At 49.7% G+C, this 11,270-nt stretch overlaps 1 protein-coding gene across 1 annotated transcript in view; it reads right to left on the reverse strand.

Annotated features, from left to right (window-relative positions):
- Nucleotides 1–6,305, reverse strand: part of Cmtm8 (CKLF like MARVEL transmembrane domain containing 8) — a 53,751-nt gene extending 47,446 nt beyond the window's left edge. The window contains exon 1 of the mRNA XM_031345310.1: nt 5,775–6,305. Within this exon, the coding sequence (XP_031201170.1) occupies nt 5,775–5,921 (147 nt within the window). The 5' untranslated portion in view covers nt 5,922–6,305. The remainder of the gene's footprint in view (nt 1–5,774) is intronic.
- Between the last annotated feature and the right edge of the window lie 4,965 nt (nt 6,306–11,270).

Consider the following 11,270-nt stretch of genomic DNA (forward strand, 5'->3'; position numbering starts at 1 on the left):
CAAGTTTGCTTGTGACAGTTAAGTCAATAAAAGGGGACTTAGCATCACTACAAGGATGCCATACTTCATCTGAAAGCCACCAATAACAGGAAGGATTCAATTAGCCGAGATTGTTGCAATCACTTTGATTCTGTTTCAAGTGCTTGTAATAGTTACAAGATTGCAGCATGGGCCAATTCACAGGTCAGGGACAGGGCTCTTGCTAGCTTGTAATGAAACTGTAAAGGAAAGAAACCCCTGTAATTCAGTTTCAATATAGTTACCATGGCCCAGCCTTGAGAGTTACTAAGTTGAGCTACAGGCACTCCCCTGACCCCAGCAGGCAATTAGCTCATTTCTTTAAGGTTCAAACAGAAGTCATTTCTTCCAACATAGGAGGCAGATATGTCTTAAGGAATGGGATGGCAGGAGGCAGAAACATACCCACGGTCCTCCATCTGCGGGTAGTCACCATGCTTCATGATATTCAAGAAACAAGAAATAAGTGGTCTCTCGATCCAGATGCTAACTCGTGAACAAGTAAGTATCTTAGAATAGAGCACTCGGGGATGGAGAAATGCTCAGAGGTTAAGAACACTCACTATTCTTTCAGAGGACTGGAATTCGGTTCCCAGTACCCCCATCAGGTGGTTCACAGGTAGATGGAACTCCAACCCAGGGGATCCAATGCCTCTTCCAGCCTCTACAGACACATGTGTTCGTACGTGCACACCACACACACACACACACACACACACACACACACACACACACACACTATCAAAAGCATGCATGGGCAGAGAGGGGGAGGAAGGGAGAGGTGTTATGGTGTGTACAAGGCATGCTTGCCTGCATGTTCCTGAGTGTGGATGTGTACAGGATACCACCTGACATCCAGTCCGTTTGAGGCAGGTTTCTTTGTTATTTGACGCTGGCCTACAGACACGCCCTACGGAGTCTGGCTTTTCTTGGGTTCTGGGAATCAGGTCGTCATATGGTGTGTCATTTCAGGTGATGCTCAGCATTTTGAATTCACACGGTCCTTCTAGCTTGCACATGAATGGCACACACTACCTACCGATGACAATGTAAAGCAGCAGAACTGTGAGGGGAGGCGACCTCAGAATGTTCGCAAACAACACATATACGCTTTTTAGCCAACAGTTCTACTTTAAGGAACCTTTTATCTTAGATAAAATCAACTGGATAAATAACAGAGAGATCAGCTCTTAGATAAAACTGGATAAATAATGGAGAGATCAGCTGCGATGCATTGTGTTAGCCAGAGGCTGAAGCACGCTCGCCTTCCAGTGCAGAGTGAGGAGCAAACACTGGAAATCCTGCCAAACTCTCGCAGCATCTGTCTTAGTTAGGGTTTTACTGCTGTGAGGAGACCCATGACCAAGGCAGCTCTCATAAGGATAACATTTAATTGAGGCTGGCTTACAGGTTCAGAGGTTCAGTCCTTTATCATCAAGGTGGGAGCATGGCAGCATCCAGGCAGGCATGGTGCAGGCAGAGCTGAGAGTTCTGTATCTTCATCCAAAAGTAACCAAGGAGCAGAGTGTCTTCGAGGAAGGGTCTCAAAGCCCACCTCCACAGTGACACACTTCCTCTAACAAGGCCACACCTCTTAATAGTGCCACTCCCTGGGCCAAGCATATTCAAACCAAGCCATTCATGCAAATAAGGGTTGGGGTGGGGGTGGGGGCAGCTCAGTGCTCTTGCTGAGCAGTAATGAGGATCGGAAGTTCGGGTCCCAGTACCTACAAAGTAACCAGCTGGCAATATGATCATATACACCTGAAATCGAAGATGGGAGTGCATGGAGGCAGGGGGATCACTGGCTTCTACCCTAGCTGAGAAAATGCAAGCTCCGAGATTTAGGGAGAGACCCTGCTCCAAAGAAATAGGGGAGAGTGACAGAGGATACACAAAGCCTCTTCGTTCACACAGGCATACACATATACCCACACTGATAAGTAAACTTAAAAAAAAAAATGTGTAAACAGCAGGCCACAATGAAAAAGTTTTTCTTTTTCTTTTTCTTTTTTTTAAAGTGGAAAGACAAGCTAGAGAGATGGATGGCTCAGTGGTTAAGAGCACTGGTTGCCCTTCCGGAGGTCCCGAGTTCAATTCCCAGCAACCACATGTCTGAAGACAGTGACAATGTACTCATAGACATAAAACAAATACATAAGTCTTTTTTAAAAATGCTTGAAACTGGGAAGGCTAGAACAATAAACCAATTTTTAAACATTTTAAAATGATGTTTTCTGCCAGGCGGTGGTGGCGCACGCCTTTAATCCCAGCACTTGGGAGGCAGAGGCAGGCGGATTTCTGAGTTCGAGGCCAGCCTGGTCTACAGAGTGAGTTCCAGGACAGCCAGAGCTATACAGAGAAACCCTGTCTCGAAAAACCAAAAAAAAAAAAAAAAAAAAAAAAAAAAGATGTTCTCCTTATTTGAGAGAACACACCAGGTACTCAGTGGGCAGGAAGAAAGGTCCTCACACAACGCCATGTTGCTATGACAGTTATACAGAGAAAGAACCTTCTAATGGGATGGGGGAGATGAATTGGAATTAACTTCTTATTTTGAGATAGGGACCCACACAGCACAGGCTAGCCTGGAACTTGTTATGTAACCAAGGATGCCCTTGAACTCCTGCCTCTCCTGCCTCTCCTGCCTCTCCTTCCATGTAAGTTACCCTATGGCTCAGTTGTGAGGTGTTTGCCAAGTCATAGGTCAACTGGTACTGGTCTAACCCACGCCACCTGATAGCTGTCATGGAAGACGGGCAGGGCTGAACTTCCATGGTCCATGTATTGCTTTTCTTTGCTGCAATAAAGCACATGACCAAGGCACCTTATAGAAGAGTTTATTAGGACTTATAGCTCCAGAAGGTCAGGCTCCATGATGGCAGAGCTAACGTGGTGGCAGAGGCCGAAAATTTGAGGGCTCACATCTTAAACCACAAGCAGAGACAGAAGGAGCACACTGGGAATTGCCCCAGGCTAAAGCTCACCTCCTGGGCTTCCTGCAACCAGTCCACACCTCCTAGGACTCCCCCAACAGTGCCATTAGTTGGCGACCAAGTTTTTAAATATCGGAGACCATGGGGGACATCTTATTTAAACCATCACAGTGTAAGAAAAGCCAAAGCTTCGTCTTTCGGTGAGAAAGGCAATGCAGAGTGTCTAAGATAGCAACAGACTCCAAGAGACAGTACCATAAACATGTTATTCAGAGACAGCAAGTACACATGTTATTCAGCCCAGCAGTAAAGGTGCTGGCTGGCAGAGCCCTTTGTAAAGGTGCTGGCTGGCAGGGCCCTTCAATCCCAGGAAGCAGCGGACTGCTGATTCCCTTACACTGACCTCTAACCTCCACTCTCATGCCTACCAGATAAATAAACAGAATAAAATGAAAATAGGATTCAGAGCTCCAAGAGGTCTGAGTGAGGCTGCCACTAGCTAGAGAGACAAAGAAGTTTGCGGTTTTCGTGCCTGTAACATTACTTGGCTACTTATTTATTTGGTGTTTTTTGAGACAGGGCTTTTCTGTGGAGCTCTGCCTATCCTGGAACTCACTCTGTAGACTAGACAAGCCTTGAACTCACAGAGATCCCCCTGCTTCTGCCTTCCAAGTGCTGGGATTAAAGGCATGCACCACCACCGCCCAGATCAAGGATGATTTGACTCTAAAACACGCACTGTTATCTCTGTCTGGCAAAGGTGGGTAGAGACTGGGGAGATGGCAAAGTGGGTAAAGTGCCTGAGGTTAGCACCCAGCACCCATGTAAAAATCTGGGTGTGGTGGTACATGCCTATAATGCCAGTGTTGGGGGTTTGAGGCAAGTAGATCCCAGAGGCTCAACTAAATGCCTACGTTCAGTGAGAGCTTGTGTCTCAAAAAATAAGGTGGAGGGCTGGTAAGATGTCTGCATGGATAAAGGTGTTTACCACCAATCCTGACAAACGTCCTTCAAATCCCAGGGGCAGCTAGGCAGAAGGAGAGAAGAGACTGCCCTAAGCTGTCCTCTGACCTCCCCAGGCCACGCCCCCTCCCAAATAAAGAAGGGAACTAGGAGACATCCACTGGCTCTCCGTCTGGCATCATCCACCACACCTGGATGAGCATAGCCACTCATGTCCATGCACACACATACACCAAAACCAAAAACTGTACCAAGGAGCTCCCTGCAGCCTACAGAACCATGCCGACCCATCAACAGTAGTTTGTCTTAATGATGGGATGAAGGGTCCTTTACAGTTCTTTTGCTTTCATTTTTTTCTGAAGGTATATAACGGAGAGCACGTGGACAGCAAACGCGTCAACACAAAGTGGCGGTGGTCCGAGCCACCCCACAGAAGTCCCAGCTCGGTCACTTGAGCGTCTATTTGCTTTGCTAAAGCGGGAGAGCCTGCCAACTCCCTCACTCACACAGCAAATATTTGTGGAGCTCTTTACCGCCAGGCCAGGCCTTGCACTGGGACGGTAATATTTTAGGGCTATTCAACAGGGCTGCAGACAGCCTCGGGGCTGCCTGGGCCAACCACTTTGGAGATGAGCTAAGCCAACGCTTTCCCAACCTTCTGTGGAAGCTGATTGGGTGGGTCTGGGGTGGATCTGTGCCTTGAGTCGGCAAGCTCCCAGCATCCACACAGGGGCTGCTGTAGGTTTCTTAGAGGGTCCATGCACGGCTCAGTCACACCACAATCTCTCCCCATTCTCTAGCTTTCTTATGGGCTGGATTTCAGTTTCACAAATGCTTCCTAGGGACCATGCAACAGAAGGGAGACTCCTATTAGACTGTGGGAGTCGGACGCATCTCAGCAGGTTCTAAGAGCAGACAGCAAGCAAAGGGCAGACGTGGGTTTGAATCTCAGCTCTGCCAACAAGAGTAAACTCCCGTCCCCTCTCTGAACCTCAGTTTCCTCGCGTGTAAAATAAGTTTACTTCACGGAAGAGCTCTTCAAGGACTACACAAGCTTAGAAGCCTCTTCAGGACAGACAGCCTGGCAGAGAGCGAAGACAATAGATAGTGGCCGCCAATAGTAGTCAAAAGAACTCCAGGCGGAAGGCCTGGCTTCCCAGGAACAGCGTGTCCAAGCCCTGCCTCCCTCCCCGGCACGTGCCCAGCCCCCACCAGGATGTGCTCGGTCCCTACAGCGGCCCTCAAGGTCTCAAAGACGCTGAGATTCTCAGATTTATTCAGGGAAATGTTCTTGATTCATCTCAGTTTGACTACAGGAAGATAATTACGCAGAAGTTCTCTCCTTTATAACTTCTAATAGGAAAACTTTTAGAACTGGGGGCGCGGCTCAGCGATAGAGCATCCGACTGGCACGGGAAGCTCTGGGTTCCAGCCCAGCCCTTTGGAAGGGTCAGTTTAAAAAAAAAAAAGTTTTGTTTTTAAGGACCCATGCGTGGGAGATCAGGTGAGGTAGGCCCTAGGTATTCCGGACGCCCATGATCAATAAACGCCCACCAAAGTATCCGGCTCTCGGGAAAGGCCACCATCCTACGAATGAAAGCAGCGAGCTGTGAGATGCCCCCCACAAAACACATCCTGAGGGTCACGACCCCGGCCCCCAAGGGAACCTCAGGTGAAAGAACCTGGAAGTGAGTTTTGCGCTTTACAAAGAAGTCGAAGCTGAGCTCAGGAGCGTTCCCGGAGCCCGCGGGAGACCGGAGCCAGCTCGGTGGGCGGAGCTGGAGGCGCGCGAGCTAGCCGAGTCCACCTGCCTCCCTCCACCCGGCCCGGCCGGGCCCGGCCCGGCCCGACACTTACGATCTCGGCCACGATTAGGAGCCCCGGCGGGGTGCGGAGGAACTCTCGGTCGTAAGCGAAGCTGCTGCTGGTGGTGGAGAAGTTCTCCGCGAAGGAGCTGGTAGTGGTGGTGACCGTGTGCGAGCGCGCGCGCTGCTGCTCTTCCATCGTCGCGCCGGGAGCTGGCCCGGGTCCCCGGGGACCCTACCCCCACCTAATGAGTTCCCTGGCCTCAGGGTCGCGGGCCAGGGAATCGCGGCTGATGGGAGGCGGGCAAACCCGAGTGATCTCCAGGGTCGGGTCCGCAAGTGTCCCCACACGTCGTCGCACGCACTCCGGGTCTACTCGAGACCCGGGAGCGGGATCGCTGGCGACCGGTGGCTGCGGACGGCGGGGGAGGGGAGAGGAGAGGAGGGGCGTAGACAGGGCGGGTGAGGGCGGGCACTCGGGGACCTCCCCTCGGGGGCGTCGCCGCGCGGCCACAGCACCTGTCTCCCGGGGACTGAGAGCTCTCCAGGGTGCAGGGACGCATACCGGATCGCTAAGGGTGAGCGGCACCTCCTGGTCACACTCCTCCTAGCTCGGGCCACAATTAGGCTCCGCCCACCTAGGGCCACCAAACTTGGACCAGCTTCCTCCCACCTGGCCGGACTGGCAGCAGGGCCTCTTAAGGAAACCCAGGCCTCCAGGGACGAGGCGGCTCCGGGACTCAGGCAACCAGGCGGATGGGGGAGGGAGGCTAGAACTGTGACCCAGCCAGACCTTAGACCGGGGATCGATGTGAGGCCTCTTGGACAGCCCTCACCCACTACGCTGCTGCCGCCCCTGAAGCCGGGCGCTGTTTCCTGCCCCTCCTGTCGGGAACAATTTGAGGAATCAACTTAATAGCCCGGGAGTGAGAGCAAGACGCTTCCAGGAGCTCTCCACAACTCTGGCGGGGACTAGCTGGAGCATGGAGAGGAAGATAGAACGTGGGGAAATGTTTGGGATTCCTGGTCAAGATGTATCATTATGACAGATCTCATTACCCTTGGGGGGAGGGGACTTCTTTGAAACTTGAAAGGCACCCTCTGTGCAAAGTGATATTTATGACAAGCTAGCTGTACATCCTGGGGTCAGGGAGGAGGGGGCGGACATCTCATTGCGTGGGCAGCTGTGTGCCAGTCAGGTGAGTGCTGCACTGAATCCTGGGTACTGTGTAATTAGCATGAAGTTATTGGTTCTGCCTTACTGGACCCCAGTGGTACCACCGGTGTTTCAAGACAGACCTTGATGGACGATGGACATCTGGCCAAAATGATCTGCTACCCTGTACCTGTCCCCCTCTTGTTTTGTGAAGAGTGACAATAGACAATCTGAACCCACCAAGTAGGGGTTTTTTTGTTTTTTTTTGTTTTTTAGAGACAGGGTTTCTCTGTACAGCTCTGGCTGTCCTGGAACTCACTCTGTAGATCAGGCTGGGCTCGAACTCAGAAATCCGCCTGCCTCCGCCTCCCAAGTGCTGGGATTAAAGACGTATGCCACCACTGCCCGGCCACACCAAGTAGGTTTTGATTCAAAGTGAAGACATCAGATTTTTAAAAAAGATTTATTTATTTTATGTGTATGAGTACACTGTAGCTGTGCAGATGGCCTTGAGCCATCATGTGGCTGCTGGGAATTGAACTCGGGACCTCTGCTTGCTCTGCCCCACTTGCTCCAGCGTAACACACTGTAGCTGTCTTCGGACTCACCAGAAGAGGGCGTCACATCTCATCACCGATGGTTGTGAGCCACCATGTGGTTGCTGGGATTTGAACTCAGGATCTTTGGAAGAGCAGTCAGTGCTCTTACCCGCTGAGCCATCTCGCCAGCCCCGACATGTCAGATTTTAAAAGTTGTTCAGGAAGTGTACCCTATTGGTGGAAAAAGGATAGCACAAATAGCAAGCTAATAGAATTAGTTTATGGGCGGTGGCGATGCTCGCCTTTAATCCCAGCACTCAGGAGGCAGAGGCAGGCAGATCTGAGTTCAAGGCCAGCCCGATCTACAGAGTGAGTTTGAAGACAGCCAGAGATACACAGAGAAACCCTGATTTGAAAAAAATAAAACAAACAAAAACATCTTTTTAAACCGGGTGGTGGTGTTGCATGCCTTTAATCCAGCCAGGGGAGGTAGAAGTTTGAGGCCAGCCTGGTCTACAGAGTGAGTTCCAGGACAGCCAGAGACGCATAGAGAAATCCTGTCTTGGGGGTGGGGTGAAGAACGGGGGAAGAGTTTAAACCTGGGACCTCCCTAGGAAAGCTCTGGGGTAAAGCCTTTGAAGAATACTCCAACAATTTCAGTGTGGTGGCTCATACCAATAATCTCATCACTGGGAGAGCTGAGGCAGGAGGATGGAGTTCAAAGCTAGCCTAAAGCTATAAGGTGAGACCCTGTCTCAAACAGTAGTCTGTGTTACATAGTGAGCTCAGCCTGGATACAGAAACCCTATCTCAAAATAAGTAGTTCCAGGTCATATTAAGCTCCATAGAGGGTTTGAGGCCTAGGCTGGGCATTTTTTTCCTTGAGACACCACCTGACATCAAGTAGGGATGGGATTAAAGGCATGGACCACCAGGCCTTTGTTTATATTTCATGTGCATGGTAGTGTCAGATCCCCTGGAATTGGGGTTACAGACCTTGTGGGGTGCCATGTGGGTGCTGAGAATTGGACTCACATCCTCTGGAAGAGTAGCCACTGCTTTTTTTTTTTTAATATTTATTTAATGTACATGAATAACATTGTAGCTGTTATTAGACACACCAGAAGAGGGCACAGATCCCATTGTAGATGGTTGTTAGCCACCATGTGGTTGCTGGGAATTGAACTCAGGATCATGAATAACTGCCAAGCCATCTCTCCAGCCCTTGCCGCCAGTGCTCTTAAACACTGAGCCACCTCTCCAGCCTCAGCAATTCAAGGTTTAGACCCCACTGTAGATCAAACACTGAGGACAGAACTAGGAAGCTGTATGGGAATGAGCGCTCAGGGAATTGCTAGTGCGGCTGGGGAGTGAGAGACACGGGCGTCTGGAGGAGCCGAAGTCAACATGTGTAACACCCAATACTGAAGACTCGAAGGCTCAGCGACTCTGTGCATAATACAAGGGACACTCTCTTTCTGAGACCCTTGGGGTAGGATGGTTTTCAGGATTCTCTCTTTACTTTGGGAAGGTAGACTAAGTGGCTGGAGAGATGACCCAGGCACTAAGAGTGAGACTGCTCTTACAGAAGACCGGAGTTGGGTTCCCAGCATCCATGTCAAACAGCTCCTAGCTACCTACAACACGAGCTCCAGCAGATCCAATGCCCTCTTCTGGATTCCTCAGGCACCTACATCTCACATACACTCACAAAGACAGACATGTACATAAAGATAAATCATAAAAAAGTGGGCTGGTGAGATGGCTCAGTGGGTAAGAGCACTGACTGTTCTTCCAAAGATCCTGAGTTCAAATCCCAGCAACCACATGGTGGCTCACAACCACCCGTAATGAGATCTGATGCCCTCTTCTGGGGTGTCTGAAGACAGCTACAGTGTATTTATGCATAATAATAAATAAATCTTTGAGCTGGAGTAGGCAGAGACTGAGTGATCAGAGTTGATCAGAGTAAGCGGGCCGACCGGAGCGAGCAGAGGTCCAAATATTCAATTCCCAACAACCACGTGAAGGCTACCATCTGTACAGCTACACATAAAATAAATAAATATTTTTTAGAAAATGTTAAAAAAAGTATATAACTTTGTGTGTGTTCATGCATGTGGAGTGTGTGTAGGAGGTAAATGTGTGTGTGCATATATGTGGGGGCTGAATGTGTAGGGGGTGAGTGTGTGGGCATGTGTATGAGGCCAGAGGAGGACATTTAGCATTGTATTCTGTCACTGTGTCAGGGTCTCCCACTTGATCCTGGAGCTAGGCTGGCATCCAGCAAACCCCGGTGATCTCCCTCCACCCTCCAGCCATTCACCTCTGATGGCGCTGGAGTTAAAGACAAGTTTGTGGCCAGACCCGGCTTTTGATATGAATGCTGGGGGTTTGAACTCAGGTCCTCAGGCTTATGCAGCAAGTTCTCTTCACCATCCACCTCCCCAGCTCCACCAGATGCACATACAGCATATGACCCTGCGCAAGGTCCCGGGCAATTGTACTAGTTTTCTGTAGTGGGAATATGTATGTGTTGGGATTGTCCATCACAGTATAACAATGATTCTGAACATCTGCAGCTTCAAATCTCGCCATTTTATTTACCCAGGGAACTTTTGGTTATGAGTTGCAGCTCGGCTTGGCAGGCAGGTCTTCAGCTCCATGTGGGATTGGAGGCATGCTCACATCTGGGAACTGGCTGGACTAGGTCATTGAGAAGGTGTCCCTCCCATAGAGGCTACACTCGCTGGGCGCCCTTCTCCATGAAGCTGGACTCTCTTGCAGCACTGTGGGCTCTGCCACTGCTGGCTACTAAGAGGGGCAAAAGCAATACATTAGTTACATTTCTTGTGGCTTCAAGTCCCTGACAAATGTACCTTAAAAGAAGGGAGGGCTCACTGGGGTTCACAATTTGAGAAGGACACAGTTGCCATAACAGGAGAGGTCTGCTGGCAGGAGCTTGTTGCAGCTGGCCACACTGTATCCACAGGCGGGAAGCAGAGAGAGGAGTGTGTGTGTGAACTCGGGTGGCTTTTCCATTCTCATTCTGTCCAGTGTCTGTGGTACTGTCCTACCCATGGTCAAAGGGAGAGCATTCTCAGTTTCGTTAAACTTCCCCGGAGACTCTTCCTCAGACACACCCAGAGGTGTGTCTCCTAGGCGATTCTAAATCCAATAAAGTTAACCTGAAAATGAACTATTACAAGCAGGAACCTCAGGCTCAGACCCTCAAGATACATAGCATCTTCAAAACAAAACAAAACCACGCAGACAACAGACTCTACTGGCAAAGGCCAGCCAGATGGGAACAGGAAAAACAAACATGTCTTTGCATGGAAGGAGCCTCACAGAGGTATGCTCATCTCCTAACCTACTAAAGAGACAAACGAAGGTAATAAATAGCTCCAGTCAGGTTCAGTTAGATTTCTCACCAACTGCATTCTTCTGCGAACTTAAGAAACTCTTCCCTAGCCGGGCAGTTGGGAAGCAGAGGCAGGCGGATTTCTGAGTTGGAGGCCAACCTGGTCTACAGAGTGAGTTCCAGGACAGCCAGGTTTCGAGAAACCCTGTCTCGAAAAACAAAGCAAAACAAAAACAAACAAACAAACAAACAAAAGATGTGCTATCACAGCCCCCTATACATAAATAATTAAAAATAAAAATAAATCTATTTAAAATTAAATTTTTTAAAAATTAAAACAAAAGACAAGACAAGCTATAATGCCAGTGTCCAGCCATCCTCATTGGCACAAGTGTCAGGTGAGCTGATAAAGAGCAAGGCCAAGGGGTCCCAGGAGATTTCCTCACAGGGAGTGCAAAGTGACATTCTGGCTACAGGGCCATATTATCC

The sequence above is a fragment of the Mastomys coucha genome, unplaced genomic scaffold (genome assembly GCF_008632895.1).
Source record: "Mastomys coucha isolate ucsf_1 unplaced genomic scaffold, UCSF_Mcou_1 pScaffold23, whole genome shotgun sequence".
Taxonomy (NCBI): domain Eukaryota; kingdom Metazoa; phylum Chordata; class Mammalia; order Rodentia; family Muridae; genus Mastomys; species Mastomys coucha.